Source organism: Ovis canadensis, chromosome 10, assembly GCF_042477335.2.
Source record: "Ovis canadensis isolate MfBH-ARS-UI-01 breed Bighorn chromosome 10, ARS-UI_OviCan_v2, whole genome shotgun sequence".
In the NCBI taxonomy this organism is placed as follows: Eukaryota; Metazoa; Chordata; class Mammalia; order Artiodactyla; family Bovidae; genus Ovis; species Ovis canadensis.
Genome location: NC_091254.1, coordinates 27,340,891 through 27,364,750, shown reverse-complemented (window position 1 = coordinate 27,364,750; position 23,860 = coordinate 27,340,891). Strand labels below are relative to the sequence as shown.

Genomic DNA, 23,860 nt, shown 5'->3' with positions numbered 1-23,860 from the left:
AATTGAGAGTAATTAGAATGTCATTCTGAGCAAAGCCCTGATTTCCATGCTTCTCTCCTCTTTGGAAATGTTGTATTCTTCGGAACCTGCTGTGGGCATGTTCATAAACAGGGCTGCACACGGAGTTCCCTGCCAAAGCATGTGTTTGCGGTGATACAGACCCAGCCATGAATGCGCAGCATTGTCTTTTTGCATCCAAAAGCAAAGGCAGTCAATTAAAACCCTGATTTATTTATATAAATAAATAAAATTTCCTTCAATTGAATATCTTGTTCAGAAGAATTCTATTAATATGATTTATCACAATAAACAGTGTGGTCCCTGCTTTAATTGATTTATCTTTTTCTCTCTATAAAATTTTCCCAGTATATCTGTTCTGTACCAACTTTTATTGTCCTTTTCATTCCCTCCCCCGCCCATGTCTGTGTTGGCTCTGATAATTTCAACAGGGACTAGATGTTTTTTTAATACAGTCTGCCTCCTAAATCATTCATTTTCTCATTTTTAAACTGCTGACTGCAATCATCCCTTCCATTGATTGAAAATTAGCATGGGTTTTAAACCATTAGTCAAAAAAGAAGAGGCTTTAAAAAAAAAAAGCTTCCTGCTGTTCTTTGTGGATGAAACAGTTGACATTTTGTTAAGAGATTTTTGTCTGACTTTAATTCTCTAGTTATAAGGTATTCCTAACAGTTATAAGTGGAATAGTTTGTCCTAAATGGAAGTATATCTATGGTAGCGTAGTTATATCCAGTCTTTAAAATGGATCATTTCATTTCACACATGCTATAGAATCTTGAATTTCACCTTTTTATTCATCTCAATTTCTTCACTAAAAATGACACTGTTGCTCCAAATTCCTACATCAACGGATTGGGTATATCAAATTGTGGTAGTAATTGTTCATAAGTACATATTTTATAACATGTACTAATAGAGTCATAAAATATATTGCAATAACATTGTGCTCTGCCTGATAGAATTTCATCATGAGACTCCATTAACACATTCAGCTGGTATCAGCTTTTGAAAATGCTTTCCATTGTGGTGGAAGGGAAATACTCTATGTAAGTGAATGGAGAAAATGGGATTCAAATAGGAATTTCTAGGAGGGCTGACTAGAATGAAAAAGTGCAGAAACTTGAATGGATGCTGACCAAGCATTTTTTGGACAGTGTTTAAAAATCTGAATTCCTTCTGCGGCTCTTTGTACTTTCCAACTACCTGTCCAGCTGCCCCCCTGATGCCTGAATGACCCTGCCTTGGGTAAGGTCACCGCAGGCTCCTACCTGGCCACCCCAATGGCTCCGTCTTAGTTTTCATCTTCCCCATGCAGGCGTCAGCTCTTCCTTTTGCAGTTTCCCTATTCTCTGGATCTCTTTCTGAAGGATCCTTTTCCAGCCGCTGCCATCCTCTAGGGCAGACGATGCTCACGCCTGTCCCACTGGCAGGGCCTGCCACTGGCTCTCTTCTTGCCCCTCTGCCCTCCATCCCTGGGCATTTCCCCTCTTCTCTCCTCTTCACCACCCCCAGAGCTGACCTCTCACTCCATGCCAGTGTCCCGGAAAGGCGGAGACCTCAGACTTGCCCACAGCCAGATAATATTTCACCGTCCGTCAAACCAGCCCTTCTTCTGAGGGCTACTTGCCCTCGGGGGGCACTTGGATTTCCCCTGTGACACCCTCAGTCTCTTCTGTCACACCCGGCCAAGTCACTGATTCTTCCGTCACCACGTCTTTTGTTTTCCTTCCCTGTGTTTCATTCCTGAGTGTAGCCCTCCTCGTTTCTGCTCCTGGAATATCGGGACAGACTCCTGAATTGTTGCTCTGATTCCTTCCTCTTCCTCTCTGACTCATCCTACTCAGTATGGAAAGTTGGTCATCCTAACACTTTCTCAGGCTTCCCAGGTGGCTCAGTGGTAAAGAACCCAGCTGCCAATGCAGAACCCGCAGGAGACACAGGTTCGATCCCTGGGTGGGGGAGATCCCCTGGAGGAGGAAATGGCAACCCACTCCAGTATTCTTGCCTGGAAAATCCCATAGACAGAGGAGCCTGGCGGGCTACAGTCCACGGGGTCCCAAAGAGTCGGACAGGACTGAGGATTTGAGCACACGTGCAGAATGCAACAGGTCTCCTTCTAAAAACAGCTGCAGCGATTCCCTGTTGTCTGCTAATTAAAATTTATCTATGACGGGGCTGTAATTTCTTCCTGGGCTGTTTCCCACTACTTGTGTATATGTGCACTTCAGCCACACCTAATTGCTTATAAATATAATCATTAATAGATGTTATTCCCACTCGCTCTCAGGCACTGCAAATAGGTGAATGAGTCAATAGCATGTAAGAACTGCTTTATGTAGCCCATCTCACCATGAGATATTAATCATAACATTTTAATTTTGAAATAATATGTAAGGTTTTTTTAAATTCTTGTTTCAATTATGTCGGTTATCTTAAGAATTGTGTTCAATTCTAAAATGACTTTCTTTTTTTCATGTATGCCTGTAATGTTGTGCTTTATAATAAGAAATGCACATTTGGTTCTCATCCTATATCTGGCACAGAGTTCTTAATGCAGTTGGAATTTCCTGTGATGAGAGCAATAAAGGTATCTTTGATTATGTTAAAGAGGTGATTTTTGGAAAGTACCCAAGGAACCTTTGGAGCCAGCCTTGTGTTTAGAGGATTGGAGCTTTCAGTTCCACCTGCCCGTCCTCCAGGAAGGGAAGGGAGAGTGGCTGGGGATTGAACTCAGTCACCAGTGCCCCATGATTTAATCAATTATGCCTACTTAATGAAATTCATATAAAAACCTCAAAGGACAGGATTCAGAGAACTTCCAGTTGGTGAACAGGTGGAGAGGCAGGAACAGGGCCACCTGGAGAGGACATGGGCGCTCCAAGCCCCTTCCTGTACACGGCTCTGTGCATCTCTTCTGTATAGCTCTGCCTGGATTATATCTTTTTATAATAAACCAGTTATCTAGTTATGTAAATACTTTCCTGAGTTCTGTGAGCTGCTTTAGCAAATTAATTGAACCAAGTGAGGAGGTTCATGAGAACCTCTGATTTATAGCCTGTTGGTCAAATGAGCAGCTAACAACCCAGATGCCTTGCAGTTGGCATCCCAAGTGTGGACAGTCTTGTAGGACTGAGTTCTCAACCTGTGGAATGTGATGTTAACTCCAGGTAGGTAGCCTCAGAGCTGAATGTGTCGGACAAATTCCAGCTGGTGTCTGAGAATTGCTTGGTTTGGGAGGAAATCCCACACATGGAACTGGAAGCTGAATTGGAATGCCCTTTTCCTTCTTTTGGAAAAGTGACTGACAGCTTGAATGGTAACACCTGACTCTCTCTCACAAAATGAAAGGTCACTTAACTTCCACAGATCGTGTGTGTGTGTGTGTGTGCATCCTCAGTCACTAAGTCATGTCTGACACATTGTGACCCCATGGACTGTAGCCCACCAGGCTTCTCTGTCCATGGGATTTCCCAGGCAAGCATAGTGGAGTGGCTTGCCATTTCCTTCTCCAGGGTATCTTCCCTGACCCAGGGCTCAAACCTTGTATCTCCTGCAATGGCAGGCGGATCCCTTGCCACTGAGCCACCAGGGAAGCCCTGTGTAAATCATGCATATATTCTTTTGGTATTAATTAACTTCCTATCTGGCTTCATAATTGTTCCATCATTTTGGTCATAACCCGTTTGACGTACTTCTCAGCTTTTTCAGCTCTTAGACCCCTCAGTTAGGAAGTGGAGCCACATTTCACACCTCGTCCCTGATTTCTACACACAATCTGGCCTCCCCAGCTTCACTCCCCTTGGCCCGACCCAGTCTTAGGTGTGCTTCAAATAGACTCCCTGACTTATGGGGCTTTACCCTCTGGTCTTTCCTTATTTACATAATGCAACACATCCTATAATAGCTGACTGAATTTAAATAAGGAATATATTTACAGTGGTGTGTTGTTTTTTTTTTTTCCTTATACAAAACTGGGCTTCCCAAACATCGCTGTCTGTAATACCTTGTCAGGTCAATTTGATCATTCTGGACTCATTTGATTATTTTTAAAGTAGGACATTTCCTTCTCTAGACCCTCTTGTTTATAAACAGGTACTCATTTCCCCTTGGGTCTGTGCTGCTCCGTGAGCCAGGAGGATGCTTGGGAGCTCACACCACATCGCATCTCAGTGTTCGGCTCGGCACCAGTTGGAGAATTGCCTCTGACACCTGTGATTTTCAAAGCAACAGGGGTTTCCCCTACTTCTGACCTGGTGGAATCCATCGTGTAACCTGTACAGTGTGAAAACCCTAATGTGGAAAAAAATGAAGGACAGTTCTCTGGAGGCAAACAAAGGATTGATTTCTAACAGGGATTGATTACATTTCAGCCAATGGACTGTAAGGGTCTGAAGGCTGAGATAATGGTTTTTTCTACAGCATTGATGTAATTAGCAACTCATTTTAATTGAGAAGGTGCAAGACTCTTGGACAGGTTCCAGTAGCCTTTGTCACAAAATAGGAAATGGGAGAGAAAACCAAGTCAGGATTAATTTTGTTGAAACTGCACTGCATGTATAGTAATGCCAAGCTTAGCAAGAAAAAATCATCTAAGTTGATGCAAGTACCCATTATAACATACCATTGATTTGACCTGACTCTGAGTAAGAAAAATAAGCAGTTTATTTTACATGAGTTACTAAAGATTCCTAAGGAGATGCTTCCCCTTCCCCGAAAACCTCTCATCATGGAGCCTTGCCCCTAAATTTTTGCTGAATTTGACAGACAAAAATTCAGTTTATTAAGGTTATAGTACCCAGGTGGCACTTGTGGTTAAGAACCCGCCTGCCAATGCAGGAGACGCAAGAGATGCAGGTTTGATCCCTGGATCGGGAACATCCCCTCAAGTAGGAAATAGCAACTCCAGTATTCTTGCCTGGAAAATCCTGTGGACAGAGGAGCCTGGTGGGCTGAAGTCCATGGGGTTGTAAAAGAGTTGGACATGACTGAGCAACTGAGCCCATAATGTCTACCGAGGTTATTCAGCAAATGCAAGGGGCAGTTATATATATATTTTAAAGATATTTACTTATTTATTTGGCTGCCTGAGTCTTAGTTCTGGCATGCAGGATCTTTTTGTGGTATTTGAACTCTGCAGTGTATGGAATCTAGTTCCCTGACGGGGATTGAATTCTGTTTGATCTTAGCCACTTGACCACCAGGGAAGTCCCTATATGTTGGCAATCACAAGTATCACCTGGGATGCTGTTCTTCAGATTCTGATTCAACAGGTCTAGGATGGGACTGAGAGAGTCAGTTCCTAGGCAGGTTGATAAGTCTGGGGGTCCCCAAGGAGAGAGGGGTCTGGAATTCTCAAGGAGGAGGAAAGGACAAATGTTGTTTTTTCCTCTACATTCTTTAGTCTTAGTCACATAAAATGTTTTTATCTTTAAGCCTGAACTGATGATTACACAACAAACAACTCAGTTTAAATTCTGTACTAAGGATTATATAACAACAATGTATCCTGCTTAAAGATAGTTTCTCCTTCCTGAAAACCTTCTGGCTAATCCTGTTATCTTATAATGTAAATTATGGGAGTGGGTCTAGTAAGATCTTTACAACCTCCAGACATTCTTTTGATTCATTGTAACAACTAATTAAAAAGTATGTAACTCCCTTGCTAACACTAGTGAAGGGGGCACTGTTTCTGCCCCTCTCTGATGTCTATGTCAGAAGCTTTCTCTCTTTTATACTTTAATAAAACTTTATTACACAAAAGCTCTGAGCAATCAAGCCTCATCTCTGGCCCCAGATTGATTTCTTCTCTGGAGGCCAAGAATCCCGACGTCTTTTGTGATTCAGCAACAACCTTTCAGGACCCTAGAATTTGACCGTAAGCATCCTCAGTGAGTCTGGTATATGGATTGTATTTTGATTAATACTGCTCCAAATGTATAGATTATATATGAACTAGTATTAATTATTAAATCTCTTAGGCTTATCTGAAATTCCTTTTTCCTCAACAGCATGTTGCAGGATTTGAACACAAAACAGTCGAGTTTTGTCACTGAACCAAACTTAGGTCCACTTGCCCACATGCAGTAAATTCAATTTACTGACACCAGATTGCAGTGAAGGAAGGTGCAGCATTTATTACAGGATTTCAAGTGAGGAGTCCAGGCAGCTAGTGCTCAAAAGACCTGAACTCCCTGATGGTTTTCAGAGAAAGGTTTTTAAAGACAGGGTGAGGAAGGGGAGTTGTGGCGTAGACATTGTTCTGACTGGTTGGCAGTGAGGTAATCAAGGGTCGATACCATCAGCATTCTGGGTTCAACTGGTCCGGAGTCTACAGGTTTGTGAGCAGCATACAGGCAGCTGAAGATTGTCTACAACATGAGATAGTCATCTGAGAAGACAGGCTCAGGCTGGATGTCTATGCAAAAGAGTCCTGAGCTGGTGATCAGGGTCATCGTAGAGGGCGCACGTGGGAGGCAGCAGAGCCAAGACCAAAGTCCAGCAGTGAGGTGTCTAGGAGGGGCTACATGAGAGTCACACTTGGAATCAAGCAAAAATGAGTGTTTATTTCTGTTCTGGACCCCAGGCACCTTACTCAACTTACCCTAGTTTTGGCTTTGGTAGATAACTTCTTCAGTGGTTCCCAGTGATTCCCCCCACACCCGGCCCAGTTTTGGTATACATGCCCTTGTGTCATCCCCTACTCTTGTGTGTGGCCCAGACCTGGTTACTTATTTGGAAGTAGTAGAACATAGCAAAGATGTTGGCATGTCACTTGCAAGATCACTTCCGCCTTACAAAGCATTCTTTGTTGCTCTCTTTTGTTTTCTAATTCAGATGAAGTAAGTTGCCATTTGTGACTTATTGAGATGCACTGATATTTCTACCCTATTGAGGGGCCTATGCAGCAGAAACCTGAGGGTGGCCTCCAACAAGTACCTGAAGTTCTGAGTCCAACAGCACCCAAGAAGCTAAGTTCTTCCAAGCGTGAGCTTGGAAGTAGATACTTTTCCAGTTAAATCTTCAGATGAGGCCACAACCTCAGCTGACACCCTGATTGCAATCTATTAGAGACACTGGGCCAGAAGCCCCAGCTAAGCTATTCCTAGATTCCTGACTATGGAAACTGAGACAGTAAATATTATTGTTTTAAGTCACTAAGTTTTGGAGTATGTTCTCTGCAGGAATAGGTAACTAATACAGCCCTTAAAGATTTGGGCAGTGGTGGGGGTGGGGGTGATTTGGTTGCTGAACCTGAAGAACAGTACAAATAAGGAAAATGAAAACACACTCAGGACACACTGAAGCACATCATAGGTTTGCCCAGGGCTGGTCTTTTCTACAGGGGTTACTTCTTTTACTTCTTCCTCGTCTCCTCCAAACCCTTCCTTCTCTGAAACTAACCCGGACAGTTGCCTTATCAGGATTGACTCTTAAATTTTGAAATTTGTCCTATTAAATCTTCATGACTATTGCCATCGCCACCCTCCTGTTCATCATGACTTCTTTCCCTGAAATTTGCCATGGTTTCCAGTAAGGTGGTGACTGTAACTGATAGTGACTACATCTTCCACTTATCCAAGTTCTCTTCTGCCCAGCAGCAACAGTCACTAAAATACAAACGTTACAATGTCTGACATCGCAAGGGTATAGAGCAACTAGGGCTCATGCCTTGCTAGTGGGAAGGCAAAATGGTGTCACCACTTTGGAAACCACTATGGCACTCTCTTATAAAGTGAAACCTAAATCTACCATGTGACCCAGGAGCCATATTTTTAAGTATCTACTCAAAAGAAATAAATAAATACTCATTGGAAGGACTGGGGCTGAAGCTGGAGCTTCAGTATTTTGGTCACCTGATACAAACAGCCAGCTCATTGAAAAAGTCCCTGATGCTGGAAAAGATTGAGGGCAGAAGGAGAAGAGGATGAGATGGCTGGATGAACTTATGCAGTGGATGTGAACTTAGGCAAACTCTGGGAGATGGTGAGGGACAGGGAGGCCTGACATGCTGCAGTCCATGGGGTAGAAAAGAGTTGGAGATGACCAGGCAACTGAACAACAGGAGAAATAAAAACTTATGTTCACATAAAAGTTTATACTATGCCATTCATAGAAGCTTTATTTGTAATGGTCCAAAGGTAGAAACAATCCAAATGTTCATCAGCTAATGAATGGATAAGCAATTGTGGTGTATCCATACAATGGAATGCTACACAGGCAACACAGTGAACCACAAGAGCATCATGCTAAGTGAGAGAAACTGGATACAAAAAACTGTCTACCCTGATTCTAATTATGAGAATTCTAGAAAAGGCAAAACTATGGTGATAGAAAGCAGGTCAGTGATTATCATGGGCCAGACTTTGAGGGAGGAGATTGTTTATGGAAGTACACAAGGAAACCTTTAGGGTAACGGACTGTCCTATATCATGATTGTGGTGGTGGTTTCATGACTGTGTTCATTTGTCAAGACTCATTGAACTTTGAGTACATTTACTGCATATAAATTATACTTCAATAAAACTGTTTAAAAGGACAAAAAGTCTAAGTGGCCACGTAAAGAATTGAAGTAATAATTCAAGTTCTTTTTTCCTTTGTCTTTATGATCATGGTATAATAATTGGACATTGTTCATTCAAAACCTTTTGTTTAAATGTGAGAATACATAGTACCAGAATGGTTGGAGGTATGTGAACTGATATCGTTTTGGAATTCTCGGAATTACTTTCTGTGCAGAATAAAATGATTGTTAAAGGAAAAGCAATAAAAATATGTTGCTTTCAAGCTTACATATATATTATTAAAACTCAACAGTAAGCTCAGCAATTGTTTAGACCTTAGGCCAACAAAAAGATTTTTGGTAAAGGAATATTTCGCCATTCTTATTGTTTAGAATTGCTGGGTTATAGTGATGACAGAATGCAGACCAACATTTAATCAGCTTTATTATTATCTTAAAATCCTTCCCAGACAATGCACCCCTATCGCTGGCATCTGGATGAACTGCTCCTATGCACTGTTCTTCACAAACAAAAAGTAGCTGTGGCCTCCTGGAACCCTAGAAATAATAGCACAAATTCATAGACCAGTCTGATTTGCCAAATCTTTCAATGTTTTGTGTTATTCCCTGGTGGCTCAGATAGTAAAGCGTCTGCCCATCATGCGGGAGACCTGGGTTCGATCCCTGGGTTGGGAAGATCCCCTGGAGAAGGAAATGGCAACCCACTCCAGTACTCTTGCCTAGAAAATTCCATGGATGGAGGAGCCTGGTGGGCTACAGTCCATGGAGTCGCAAAGAGTCGGACACGACTGAGCGACTTCACTTCACTTTTCAATGTTTTATAATTATTAACAAGTATTATTGATTACCTACCACAGACCAGGTGCTAATTCTGGGTACCAGCACCTAGTCTGTGGTGCTAGTCACTTCACTGAAAATGTTAGTAATCTCAAGGACTTTAAATTCTGATGATGTCTACTGACACTGAAAGGACAAGCAATAGAGTCTCCAACAGGTCAGCACTGTAGACCTTCCTAGAAGTTACAGCTCGCCCTTTGTTTCCTATCAACCATCTTTCTCAGCAACCCCCCAGGTGATCACCTTTTTCCAATATCACAACCAATCATATTCCTCATATGCTTTGGGTGTGGGGTTCAATAGGTGTGACATTATCCTCTCAGAAGAGAGATCCAACAAGTGGGACCTTCTGCACCAACTTTGATTTATTTGTCTTTTTGTGCCTTGTACCATCCACTTGATAATTAGCTTTCACAATTTTCTATCAGAAACAAGGTGCTGCTGAAGTTTTTTTTTTTAATTTATTTATTTCTAATTGAAGGATAATTGCTTTACAGAATTTTGTTGTTTTCTGTCAAATCTCCACATGAATCAGCCACAGGTATACATATATCCCCTCTCTCTTGAAACTCCCTCCCTTCTCCCTCCCCATCCCACCCCTCTAGGTTGATACAGAGTCCCTGTTTGAGTTTTCTGAGAAAGTGAAAGTGAAGTCACTCAGTTGTGTCTGACCCTTTGCTACCCCATGGACAGTAGCCCATCAGGCTCCTCTGTTTGTGGGATTCTCCAGGCAAGAATACTGGAGTGGGCAGCCATTCCCTTCTCCAGGGGATCTTCCTGACACAGGGATTGAGCCCAGGTCTCCCACACTGCAGGCAGACTCTTTAACGTCTGAGTCACCAGGGGCTCCTGAGTTTCCTGAGCCATACAGCGAGTTGGCTGTCTGTTTTGCATATGGTAATGTAAGTTTCCCTGTTACTCCCTCCATGCATCTCACCCTCTCCTCCCCTCTCCCCATGTCCATAAGTCTGTTCTGTATGTCTGTTTCTCCCTTGCTGCCCTTCTGAAGTTTTTGATATAGGAATGCTGCTCAGAATTATAAGTAGCCTCCTTGATATTCTGCATCACTAGCTAAGGTTTTCATAGCAGGTATCTGTGCCCATCAAAAAAGGTCTAAGCTGAAAGTGCCTGCAAGAGTTTCAGAAGGATAAATGCTCCTTTGATGGTTAATACAGGCCAAGTTAGGTCGACCACAAACCTCTGTGCCTTAAGAGGGCTACTCTATATACTCCCAGTTCCATTTGATTTTTTTTTTTCTTCCTTTTAAGCCCACCTAAAGGGCTTCCCTGGTGGCTCAGGCAGTAAGGAATCTGCCTGCAATGCAGGAGACCTGGGTTCAATCCCTGGGTTGGGAAAATCCCCTGGAGAAGGAAGTGGCAACTTTCTCCAGTATTCTTGCCTGGAGAATTCCATGGACAGAGGAGCCTGGGAGCTACTGTTCATGGGATTGCAAAGAGTCAGACACAACTGAGTCACTTTCACAACAATTCTTAATCTAGAAACACAGAGCTCCTTCAGTTCAGTTCAGTTCAGTTCAGTCGCTCAGTCATGTCTGACCCTTTGCAACCCCATGAATCACAGCATGCCAGGCCTTCCTGTCCATCACCAACTCCCGGAGTTTACCCAAACTCATGTCCATCAAGTTGATGATGCCATCCAGCCATCTCATCCTCTGTTGTCCCCTTCTCCTCCTGCCCCCAATCTCTCCAGCATCAGGGTCTTTTCGAATAAGTCAACTCTTCACATGAGGTGGCCAAAGTATTGGAGTTTCAGCTTCAGCATCAGTCATTCCAATGAACACCCAGGGTTGATCTCCTTCAGAATGGACTGGGTGGATGTCCTTGCAGTCCAAGGGACTCTCAGGAGTCTTCTCCAACACCACAGTTCAAAAGCATCAGTTCTTTGGCGCTCAGCTTTCTTCACAGTCCAACTCTCACATCCTTAGAGTATATGAATTGGGGGCATGGATTCAGAGAGATCTAGAAGCTTCTTTATGATTAAGTGTAGGAACCCAGCAGAGTCAGCACTGGCTTCCCCAAGACTTCCAACCATGCACCCTCGTCCCTCCCAAAGAAAAGTAGATCAGATCTCAGAACCAGTACTGGGAGTCTTCAGAATCTCATATGAACTTTTACATCTTCTCTGTTAATAGTTGTATGATGAAGATGATGAGAATTGTCAATGAGTTTTTTCTATTGATATTGCAGCATCTTTTCAGATCAATGTTAGCATATTCCTTGTCAAGCAAGTTAATACTCCATCTCAACCAACTCCTTTTTATAGGCTTGACAATGTCATTGAATGATCTGAATGAGAGAAAGAGGTTGAACATTTGGAAATTAGATGAAGAAAGGCATTTTTACATTTTGACTTTCTGTGAGCACTGCTAAGTTACTTTTAACATACAAAAAAAATCACTAGTGGTGTAACTATTAAATGTCACTAACAAAACAGGCTCCTCTGTCCATGGGATTCTCCAGGCAGGGATATTGAAGTGGGTTGCCATTTCCTTCTCCTCAGTGGACATGAACTTGGGCAAACTCTGGGAGGTAGTGAAGGACAGGGAAGCTGGGCAGGCTGCAGTCCATGGGGTCGCAAAGAGTCAGACACGACTTAGTGACTGAAAAACAACAGCAGTTTTAACACCGTTAAGGCCATAAAAGGTCCATTCTTTGGGGTTATTTCTTTTGCTGCTGAGACTATCTTCAGCTGCCAGGGGAAGATATGTGCACGAATCCTCTTACCCGTGCCAAGGTCAATTACAGCTGTGTAGAAGGAACCCAGCTGTAGCCGGTTGATAAGTTTCAAGAGGATACAAAGTGACTGAGTTAGGCAAGAACCAGAAGATTTGGGTCCAAGTTGAGTGCTGTTGTTTGATGGGGAAGTCGAGAGGAAGGAGCCCATGGAAAGGCACGGTCCAGCAACTGCTGAGATGGTGTGGTCCAGAAGCTGTGCATGCCCAGTGTTCCCTCTGTGTCGGTCTGCTTATTTTCAGTATATACAGCAGGGGGCTTGCAAAATTGTCCACCCAGTGATAGCGGACCTGAACCCTCTGGTCACTTGTCCTCTTCCAGTGTTCTTGCGATTTCTCTGGAATGTTCTAATTCAAAGAAAGCCTTTATTCCAAAAGCTTCAAAAGTCATTTTATTCTACAGATTATAGTTGGAATGAAAGACTTGCTCTTTTTTTTTAATTTATTTATTTTAATTGGAGGCTAATTACTTTACAATATTGTAATGGGTTTTGCCATACACTGACATGAATCAGCCATGGGTTTACATGCCTTGCTTACTCTTAAAAAAAATTTTAATTGGAGGAAACTTGCTTTACAACTTTGTGTTTCTTTCTGCCAAAGAACAATGCAAATCAGCCATAACTGTACATATATCCCCTCCTTGCTGAGCTTCCCTCCCTCCCATCTAGGTCATCACAGAACGCCAGGCCAGGCTCCCCGTGCGATACAGCAACTTCTCACCAGCTGTGTGTTTTGCACATGGTAGTGTGTGTGTGCGTTGATGCTGCTTTCTCCATTCATCGCACTCTTTCCTTCTCCCATTGTGGGCTTGCTTACTCTTAGCTCCATTGCTCTTAAACCTTTCTACTTGTTCTTGCTGGCAAAATGCATGTGAATGGGAGAGATTATTTCCAGGTGTGGGGTTTGTATTAGATGTTATTCTTTTATTTACTCCTATTCAACAGCTATGCACGCAATACTTACTAGATGCTAGGGGAACATGGGCAGCCACTTTTTCAGAGCTTGTGCACAGCCTTGGACCTGATGGATGGGAGCCTTGTGCTTTGGGCCCTGAGTGGAATCACACACACAGGTCTTGCTGAGGGCTGTGTTGTTGTCCTGCCCGCGGCTCTCTGGGGGACGGTTCTATGAGGACCTGCCTTGGCTGAAGCCCTTTTGGTTGAATCTCTTAGTACAGCCGCATAGGCCAAGGCTTCCCGCTGAGTAATATAGCCTGGAGGGAAGAAAGGAGGTAAACTTCAAAGTCAACAGCTTTACAAAGCAAACAACTCTGCAAATATCCACATAGGCACAAAATTCCTTCTACTTTGTATGGTAGGAACAATTATGTTTAGCATTCTCAAACTGTACAGTTTTTCAGGGTATGAGGTATGTTTTTCTTCTGGTACATTTCTCATTGAATAAGTTCGTAAATTAATTAAATGAATAATAGTCTGTAGTTATTGCCAAATGGACAAATATTTGGAGAGGGACTTGAGCCATGAGAAATCTTCACATGAGTTGCTTATCTTTAATAGCAAACTTGCTTCAGATAGAAACAGATACATTCGGTCTCAGTGTTTTTAAAGTGCAGTCTGCAGACCCTGCACAACAGAATCATTTGGTTGAGGCCACACTGATAATGCTCTTTAAAAATGCAGGTTTCCGACCCTATTTCAAAGAACTTCTGAGTCAGAAACACAGAAGGTTAGGCTTGGAAGTCTGTATTTTTTTTTTTTTTTTTGGTCCCTCTGTATGGTATATATGATCTTAGTTTCTAGATCAGGGATCGAACCCATGCCCTCTCCACTGGAAGCTCAAAGTGTTAACCAGTGGACCACCAGGGGAATCCCTGGAAGACTGTATTTTAATAACATAGACAAGTGTCTTATGTGCATTACACATTGCATATCTCTGTTCCTGGTTTTGTTGGCTTCTGTGCAGTTTTACTCTACAAATAAGGCTACCAGATGACAATCCTCATGCTTTCAGTCAGGCATGGGGATCCGGCTGAATTCTGGTTCTGCCATTTACTAGTTGCATGACCCTGGTCCAGTTGTTTAACTTACTCATGTGTCCAACTCTTTGTGATCCTGTGGACTCTAGCCCACCAGGCTCCTCTGTCTGTGGGATTTCCCAGGCAGGAATACTGGAGCAGGTTGCCAATTCCTTCTCCAGGGCATCTTCCCGAACCAGGGATTAAACCCGCATCTCTTATGTCTCCTGCACTGGCAGGTGGATTCTTCACCACTAGGGCCACCTGGGAAACAAAACCTTGCCCATATGGGGCATGAACCCACAACCCTGAGATTAAGGGTCTCATGCTCTGCTGACCAAGCTAGCTGGGCAGCTAATAAGTGATCTCCTGCAAACACTCACTTGTCTTGAGCACTTCTCCCTTATTAGTGTTCCTGTATTTGCACAAAAGGAAAATGCTGTTGTTGCTTGTTCTTGATTTTAAATCATTTGCAAAAACTGTGCTTTCCTTTTGTGCGAATACAGGAACAACACTAGTAAGATAGATGTGCTAAAGACAAGTGAGTGTTTACAGAAGAAAGGCTCTGTTGGAGTTAGAAGAGTGTAATAAGTAGGAGGCAGAGACTGAGAACATCTCCTGGAAGAAAAGGATTTTAATAATAACTACCTTTCCATAGACTGTTGCTTACAATCTATGAAGGTTTTCCACAGCCATTCTTTCTGGTTCATAAAATCCCACGTGGTTGTGGAATAAGAGAGACGGCAGACCTTGGGGTGAAGACGCGTGATCTTTGGTGTGATGCTCCTCACTGAAGTTTACTCTGTGTGATCTTGCTCGAGTCCTATAACCTATCTGAGCTACAGTTGCCCACAGTAGTAAAGTGGGGGTGAAAATGAGATATTCTGTGTAGAGCTCATAGCACAGTGTTGGAAACATGGTAGATACTTAATAAACATAAGCATTATTGCTGTGACTTAAACAAGCCAGTGAGTCTGCACGACCAGCGATGGGCTGAGCGGTGGGTTAGCCTAAATCATCTGCCCAAGCCCATTGGTGCTTCTACTAGATCAAGTGCTCATAAATCTCAGAGAGTTGTTGACATTTGATAACAAACCCTACTCCAATTTCTTTAAGCCCTCTTAATTTCCCCATAAAGCCTTGCTTTTTATTGTCAGAGAAAATCATTTTTAAATTGACCTGCCAACCGTGTTGATAAAACAGCAGGCTGACAGGAGGCCATTCTTCTTGAATTATTTATCTGGAAACCCGACTGTAGCTTAGGAGTCCCCCTTTCTGAGACGCCTCGTTCTGGTCAGGTAGTTAAACTCACCAAGCAGCTGCTGGTGCTGAAGGCTGTGAATGTAGCGGGTCTGCAGGGCCTCCCACTGGGGCCTGGAGCTGTAAATCCTCATGATACTGTAAAAATAGCGCTGCTGCCCTTGGGTTAGGTCCTGGAGAGCAGAGCAGGGGACTCTGGTGAGTTGCTGGACTTGAGGATCAGAGTGTGATGTATTCAAAGCTGACTCGCACAGAAATAAGATGCTTCTCCCATTGTTTCTCTCCCCTTGTCCCTCTCTCAATGAGTTTCCTTTCACCTCCCTTAGTTTACTTAAACTGTCTTCCACTGGCAACTGTAATGGTGAAAAAGAGTTAAAAAAAATAAAGATTCTAGGTAGGTAGGTCACAGTATTAGGCTGAGGGAGATCCAAGGATTTTCAATATCTGATGCTGAAGCTCCAATACTTTGGCCACCTAATGAGAAGAGCTGACTCATTGGAAAAGACCCTGATGCTGGGAAACATTGAAGGCAGGAGGAGAAGGGGATGACAGAGGATGAGATGGTTGGATGGCATCACTGACTCGGTGGACATGAGTTTGAAGAAATCTGGGGAGATGGTAAAGGACAGGGAAGCCTGGCGTGGTGCAGTCCATGGGGTCACAGAGAGTCGGACACGACTTGGCGACTGAACGACAGCAACCTGTACTGATCTGTTGTAATCCTTGTTGAGGAAGGTAGACTGAGAGTCTGCACAGGGCCTGAAGTGTGCCAGGCCTCTGGAGAGTAAAAGAACTTTCCCTTCAGAGCTCTCAGTGTAAGCAGAGAAGATAGATGAGTGAATGGGTAATGTGATAAGCATTCAAGGTCATTAGTGAAAAAGTGCTATGAAAACAGAGAAGGCATATAAGCTCATCTTAAGGAGTCAAGGAAGCTCCCTGAAAGAGAAGACCAACACGTCTGAGTCTGCCTTGTCAGGAATATAAGCTCATTTTAAGGAGTCAAAGAAGCTTCCTGAAAGAGAAGACCAACACGTCTGAGTCTGCCTTGTCAGGAATATAAGCTCATGTTAAGGAGTCAAGGAAGCTTCCTGAAAGAGAAGACCAACATGTCTGAGTCTGCCTTGTCAGGAGAGATTCCCTAAAGGGGCTAGAATATGAATTCTCAAAGAGCGTCGGCATCGCTTAGGAATCTGTGAGAAATGCAGATTCCCAGGCCTCACCAGACCTACAGAATCAGACACAGGGAGAGGGGTGGGGGACCCAGGACTCTGGTGACCTCCGGGTGGTTTTGACACTCGCTCCGTAAAATTTGGGAACCGCTGGACTAGAAGAAAATGAAAGGCTGATTAGAGAGAGAAAGTGGTACAGATTTTCTTCTGGGGTACAAAATATCTGAATATATTGGGAACCAGACTTTTGGCTTTTTTTTTTTTTTAAACTTTAACCTGGTGGCTCAGGCAGTAAAGAATCTGCCTGCAGTGCAGAAGACTCAAGTTCCAGCCTTGGGTTGGGAAGATCCCCTGGAAAAGGAAATGGCAAGCCACTTCACTATTCCTGCCTGGAGAATTCCATGAACAGAGGAGCCTGGCAGGTTACAGTCCATAGGGTCACAAAGAGTAGGACACAACTGAGCTACTAACATTTCACTGCAATTACAAAAAAAATTATTTTAACCAGGATATAGAGTCTGAGCTGGAAAAGCCTCTAGAGTGGGACAGCGGAAGATCACGGAAGCCTTTTATGCTACACTAAGAGGTTAAAGATTATCTTTGCTATGAAGAAACAGTGGTCTTTCTTTAAGGCAGTGGTTTCCAACAGGAGTGATTTTGACCCTCAAGGGACATTTGGCAATGTCTGAAGAAATTCTTGGTTGTCAGAGATGGTGGGAAGGAAGATGGTTGCCACTGGCATTCAGGGGTTAGAGGCCAGGGATGCTGAACATACTACAGAGCACCAGTGCCCCCAGACAAGAATTACCCAGGCCCAAATGCCGTTCTTTGAGCTGACTGGATCTGCATTGTACAGACCACTCTGGACCTGCTATGCAGAATGGCCTTAAGGGAAGACAGACCCCTGGTAAGGGGACCATTTGGAAAGCTACCACCTAGTGCAGGGAGGAACAGGAAGGGCTGCATTACAGTTGCTTTTATATATTTGCCTGATATATAGCGATGAGGAAACAGAGAAAGTGGCATCAACATTTTAGAAAAATCAAGATGAAATAAGTCCATGTGTGTGTGTGTGTGCTAAGTTGCTCAGTCGTGTCCAACTCTGTGACCCCATAGACTGTGGCCCGCCAGTCTCCTCTGTCCATGGGATTCTCCAGGCAAGAATAGTGGAGTGAGTTGCCATTTCCTTCTCCAGGGGATCTTCCTGACCCAGGGATTGAATCCATGTCTCTTATAACTCCTGCACTGGGCAGGCAGGTTTTTTTTTTTTTTTTTTTTACCACTAATGCCACCTGGGAAACCCAAAATAATTTCACCTTAGGCTAAAACATTCAAAGGAATGACAGAATTTCAAAACCAGTTGATAACCAGGTAGTAAAAAGTAAACTTAAGATAATTATACATAAGCTAAGTGAATTTTATCTGCTAAAACATTTTGTGTGGTGTTGAAATCTGTCAGTTTTTTTTTTTTAAGATCTAGAGACCTTAAACTTGATATTACAAATATATTCAGAGAGAAAGTAGCTGAGCCAAGTACTTCACACTTGAGATATTATTTCAGTTTTACAGTTTCCAAATTAGATGTTTTAAAAGATAATATATTTGAAGAAGAGAATAGATCCCTAATTAAGCCTTTTCAAATGATTGAGAACAATATAACATGAAAATTGCAATCCATTTCAAGAGCAAACCTCCAAAGTGCAATGGGAGTTTCCATTATATAAGCTAAAACCTTGAAAATTATAGTTTTATTTTACAAGGGGGGGTGGGGAAAGCATAGTTCTTTTCCTTAGGAGAATACCATCTTCCTAAAGGAGAAGTAATAGATAATGTTTTTTTCCCTGATTTTATTTTATTTTAAACTTTTTATTTTGTATTGGGGTATAGCCAACAGAGCTCATAACTCAGAGGTGTGGGTTTTAAAAAAAGAAGCTTTTTTTTTAAAAATACTGGAGTATAGCCCATTAAGAATGTTGTGATAGTTTCAGTTGTACAGGGGAGGGACTCAGCCATACATATACACGTATCCATTCTCCCGCAAATTCCCCTCCCATCCAGGCTGCCACATTGTGTTGAGCAGAGTTCCCTGTGCTGTATAGTGATCCTCGTTGGTTACCCATTTGAAATACAGCAGGGTGTACCTGTCCATCTCAAACACCCTACCCATCCCTTCCCCTCATCCTGCCCCCTGGCAACCATAAGTTCGTTCTCTAAGTCCATGAGATAGCAGATGACATTTTTGATGTTGTTACCCTATTGCTTAGCTTTCCTCAAGGGGAACAGTTCCTAAACGGGGACAGATGTAGGATTAGATTATCCGAGTGCTCCTTCATTCTCTCAGACACACTGTTGCACACACGAGGGTGTGCGTCGAGCCCTGTGTTCTCCCTAATGCCAGGTAAAGCCTCACCCCCTGAAGAAGAGCCAGAGAAGGCCCCTCCATCTGTGAATAACATGCTGCACCTTCAGCAATGGCGTGTCAGAGGCAGAGCGAGGGACTCGAATGCGAGGAATACGCGGCACGTTGCGCAGCTTTTGTTGTCTTTTCCATTTTTCTCCCATCTTTATTCTGTACCTGGAAGCAACAACAAAGCACAACATAAATTTTTATGTTGTTCAAACAATTTGGGGGGATGTACCTGAGTAAGTAAGCAATCAAGTAAATAAGTGAACAGATAGATGCTATTTATTTCAAGGGAAAAGACATTTTCTCAAATGATTCCATGGAACTGGACCTCACCAGACTTCTTAATCCTGCATTTTTCCCAGTTCTCATCCCTTACTTGTTGTTCTGTTGCCAAGCCGTGTCTGACTCTTTGCTGTAGCCAGGGACGACAGCACGCTAGGCTTCCGGTCCTTCACTATCTCCCAGAGTTTGCTCAGACTCTTGTCCACTGAGTCGATGATGGCATACAAACATCTCTTCCTTTGTCGCCCCCTTCTGCCCTCAATATTTCCTAGCATCAGGGTCTCCGAAGTATTGGAGCTTCAGCTTCAGTATCAGTCCTTCCAGTAAATATTCAGGATTGATTTCCTTTAGGATTGACTAGTTTAATCTCCTGGCTATCCAAGGGACTCTCACGAGTCTTCTCCAGCATTACAGTTTGAAAGCATCAATTCTTTGGTGCTCAGCCTTCTTTATGGTCCAGTTCTCACATCCTTACATGGCTATTGGAAAAACCATAGCTTTAACTATACAGACCTTTGTCAGCAAAGCGATGTCTCTGCTTTTTAATATGTAGTCTAAGTTTATCATAGCTTTTCTTCCAAGGAGCAAGCGTCTTTTAATTTCGTGCTGCAGTCACCATCACAGTCATTCTGGAGCCCAAGAAAATAAAATCTGTCACTGATTGCACTTTTTCCCATCTATTTGCCATGAAGTCATGGGACCCAACCCGAGGGAATAAATCAGAGTCCTTTGTCTTTCTGCTTACTCTGCATTTGGAACAGGTGGGTTGTAAAACCACATCAGGTCTTAACAGTTATTTCTTGATAACTCTAAATAATAGTTATTACTTTATCTGATTCTATAAGTAATATATATCATTTTTGAAAATTTTAAAATAGAAGAGGAAATATGATCATCCATAATTTAACAGTGCATAACTATTGTTGTCGCTTGATTGATTTCATTTTACTGTTTTCTCCCTGTGTACATCCACTGTGATATTAGAACAGGGAGCTCATGCTCTCTATGTTATGTACCTTCCCAGCACGTTTAATAGCCTTTGAAAATATGATTTATCATGGCAGTCTATATATCTTTGCATCATTTTCCATTTCTTGCACATTCAGATTTGCTGTTTCCCAACCTTGTACTATTAAAGAAGCTGTTAAATCTGGCCATGTTTCTAACCTGACAAAGATGCAGAATGAAGGAGCCACAGCTGCTATGATTAAGTCTCGTTTCCTTTCCATGCAATTCAGGATTTAGAATCTGAGGTGTATAGAATAATTTAAAAATTAACCATCAAGAAAGAATAAACATATTGGAGCAGGGTTAGCATGGCAGAGTGGAAATCCCAGCATTTCTCCTCTCTTCCCTCCTCTGCCCCTGCCAACAAAGTCTACCTCACTGGTTTACTTGATTACCTGAAATTTAAAAAAAATTCATTTTACTGAAGTATAGTTGATTTACAGTGTTGTGTTGATTTTGGCTATACAGCAGAGTGATTCAGCTGTATGTATATATACATTCCTTTTCATATGCTTTTTCATTATGGTTTATTGCAGAGTGTTGGGTATAGTTCCCTGTGCTATAGAGTAGGACCTTGTTGTTTATCCATTATATATATAATATGATTAGCTGAGATTTGAAAATAGAATGCTCTCACTTTAGGCCAGTTCCTCCTCTCTCCTCTACCCTATCGTATGCTCATGCACATGTGCACGCTCAAGCACCACAGTACATGCACTTAAGAATTTTAACATGTGAGAAATCTCTGGTTCCAAGTTTACAGAGCTAAGGCTCAGATTTTCCAGAAGGGAAATTTATTAGGGAAATGTCGGTCAGCATCTTTGTGTGTCTTGTTTCCTCAGTATAAACTTATAATTTAAACTAGAAGTATTTTATTCAATACTGCTTTCCTTCCATGTGCTCTCCGGAAGGCATCCCAACCAAGATACACTCTTTTAATATTGATGGTGATAGATGCCTACACTCTACGCTGTAATCAAATCATCTCCATATCCCTCCTCCCATTTTCCAGGTCTGTAGAGCAGAACATAAATATTCTTCAAAGCTGGAAAGATTTTTTTTCTTTCCTCAAAGAGCATCAGGAAATGACTGACAATCTTTCTTAGGGCAGCAATTCATGTGTGCTTTCCTGGGGCTATTGCTAAGGAAATCCATCTTACCAAATCAAGTGGTCTGCACTTGATAAAGTTTGGTTAAAATGCTTACAGAGCTCAGGGAGGAAATATCTACCAAAAAAATTATATCTGAAACAAAAAGACAGATTTGCTTAAAAGAAACTTACCCTGTGTTGTAATCTCCCTTCTTTAAAAAGCTGAGATTCATATTCAGCGTAGTTTTCCCGCAAGGTCCCTTTCTTCATGGGGTGGTGGCGGTACAGTCCTGTTTGTTGATAAGCTGATATCCAAGCAACATCATGTGATGGAACAAAGAGCTGGGAGATTTGGCTGCTCGCCTTTCCCTGCTTCTAGGCAACATGCAGCTGCACAGTTTAATCTTTTATCTTTTTTCCTCCCCAAATTTTATATCTAATTAAATGTCAACTTCTAATCTACCATATCTGCATTCAGTGCAGACACCAGGGAGAAAAGTACATGGAAACAGAGAGACCGAATATTAAAGGTCAAGAGATCCATCAGGGCAACAGCCCATTACATGTGTATTTCTCAGATTTGGAATCAATAATCCCCATCCCTGTTGCTCAGAAGGATTAGGGAATAATTCCTAAACACAGAGGTACAGGCATAAACTTGTGGTAATCTATGGAGTGGTCCCATATGTTAAGATAATGTTCTGTTCTCAGTTTTTGGAGGAGTGTGCTACTCTCCATGTTTGATGATCTTGATTTGAGGGCACATGATGAAGAACTTATGGCAAAAGATTCTTGCCCATCAGCGTGAGCCTCCCATTGTAACCTGACTCATGAGAGCAATCTTATCACTTCCTCTGGGCTAACGTTATGACTACAGACGACTTTTTTTTTCAGATTGTCTGCAAAAATGAAGAGTTCCAAGGGAAAATGGAAGAAGAAATAGCAAAAAGAAAACCACAAATTCAAGATTCTTCAGAGGCTAAAGGGAAGAAAAATATAGGGAGATAAAAGTGATGAATTGTATAGCTTAAAAGAGAAAAGACTCAACACACAAAAATAGTTTGCATTTTCCCACAATAATTCAAGTGCAGACCTTCTGGGGAATAAACATGATACAAGCAAGAGTCTATAAATGCCAGTGAATACCCCCAAACCTCTCAGATGCAGGTCAGAGAGGTGATTCTCTACTGAGAGAGAAAAATCAGTTGTCTGCAGAGTTGACACCGTCTGTTGAGTCTCCCTTGAATGTTTTTCCAGGATGTGATGAAATGCTTTCTAGGGCTCACCACATCTGCTGACAGTTACACACACATGCTGATTCATAACAACATGCATCACTCCCTGCCAGGTAGGGAAAACAGAGACAGATCTAGGCGTTTGACTGAGAGGGAACTGAATAAAAGAAATAGAAAAGTTTGGGAATGGCCTGCATGGGAGCAAAACAAGAAAGGTTAGCTAATCCAAAGATTGGCAACTGCACTAAATTACTACTGCACCTAGAGCTGGTGGTCAAAGGGAAAAATGATTTCAGCCAGAGCCCGTGAACACTGAGCTACTTCTGTTGGGCCCTTGCTGCCAGAACAGCGCCCCAGGACCTGGTACTCACCCGCTAGTCTTGCTTCTGTATTCTTTCTGAAACTTTATTACTGCTGTTCTGTTACCGCTGTCGCTGGCCTGGCTGCTACCATTGCTAACATGGTTGCTGATACTGCCGCTGTTACAAGCTCAAGCAGCGGACACACCCCTTCTCCTCTCCCCCAGAGTTCCGTCTCCTGCATCCCGGTGGATGCCAACTGGTGAGGAATTCCAAGATGTATTTTGCAGTCTTCTCATGACTGTGGTAAGGGTCTCCCTGGTATCTCAGATGGTAAGGAATCTGCCTACAGTGCAGGAGACCTGGGTTCAGTTTCTGGGTCGGGAAGATCCCCTGGAGAAGGGCATGGCAACCCACTCCAGTATTCTTGCCTGCAGAATCCCATGGACAGAGGAGCCTGGCAGGCTACAGTCCAGGGAATGGCAAAGAGTCGGACACGACTGAGTAACTAACATTTTCCCTTTCACTGTAGCAAAGAGGAAGGGTAAACACGTAGCAGGGTAAGCATGAAGCTGAGAGATAAAAGACACGCCTGCACATGGGAATGCCATCAACAAAAACTTAAGAGGTACCTCGTGGATCTATGAAGTCTGGTAGAAGGCTGAAGGGCTTAGACATACAGCCAATGTTTGCCTAATACCACAAAGTTCGGAACTTTGTAAGAAAAGACAATAAAAGATTATCACCTAGCTCTATAGATGGTATCGGGGCTTCCCTGATGGCTTAGTGGTAAAGAATCTGCTTGCAAAGCAGGAGACTCAGATTCGATCCCTGGGTTGGGAAGATCCCCTGGAGAAAGAAATGGCAACCCACTCCAGTGTTTTTGTCTGGGAAATCCCATAGATGGAGGAACTTGGTGGGCCACAATCCATGGGGTCACAAAAGATTCAGACACAACTTAGTGACTAAAACAGCAACAGTAGATGGTATTAAAGAGTGAG

General features: G+C 42.7%; 1 protein-coding gene across 4 annotated transcripts; it reads right to left on the bottom strand.

Moving 5' to 3' along the window:
- Positions 1-8,950: 8,950 nt before the first annotated feature.
- On the bottom strand, positions 8,951-21,651 carry FAM216B (family with sequence similarity 216 member B). 4 transcript variants are annotated; one of them, XM_069602205.1, is made up of 5 exons: positions 21,518-21,649; positions 19,002-19,113; positions 15,422-15,542; positions 13,098-13,347; positions 8,951-9,079 (listed from the first exon to the last, which is right to left on the bottom strand). In XM_069602205.1, the coding sequence occupies exons 1-4, from the start codon at positions 21,556-21,558 to the stop codon at positions 13,130-13,132; spliced, it is 492 nt and encodes a 163-aa protein (XP_069458306.1). In that variant the 5' UTR covers positions 21,559-21,649; the 3' UTR covers positions 8,951-9,079; positions 13,098-13,129. The 4 variants fall into 4 exon arrangements, with proteins under 4 accessions (XP_069458306.1, XP_069458308.1, XP_069458307.1 ...); XM_069602207.1 differs by lacking the exon at positions 8,951-9,079 and adding an exon at positions 9,957-11,685; XM_069602206.1 differs by lacking the exon at positions 8,951-9,079 and adding an exon at positions 12,562-12,990.
- Positions 21,652-23,860: the final 2,209 nt, after the last annotated feature.

What these genes read in the sequence shown, in the direction of transcription:
- FAM216B (XM_069602204.1), bottom strand. Translation starts at nt 21,558, where the DNA reads ATGAATCTCAGCTTTTTAAAGAAGGGAGATTACAACACAGG. An exon ending in AAGGGAGATTACAACACAGG is followed by an intron (nt 19,114 to 21,517) that starts GTAAGTTTCTTT and finishes TGTTGCTTCCAG; the next exon opens with GTACAGAATAAAGATGGGAG. An exon ending in CTGACACGCCATTGCTGAAG is followed by an intron (nt 15,543 to 19,001) that starts GTGCAGCATGTT and finishes TCTGCTCTCCAG; the next exon opens with GACCTAACCCAAGGGCAGCA.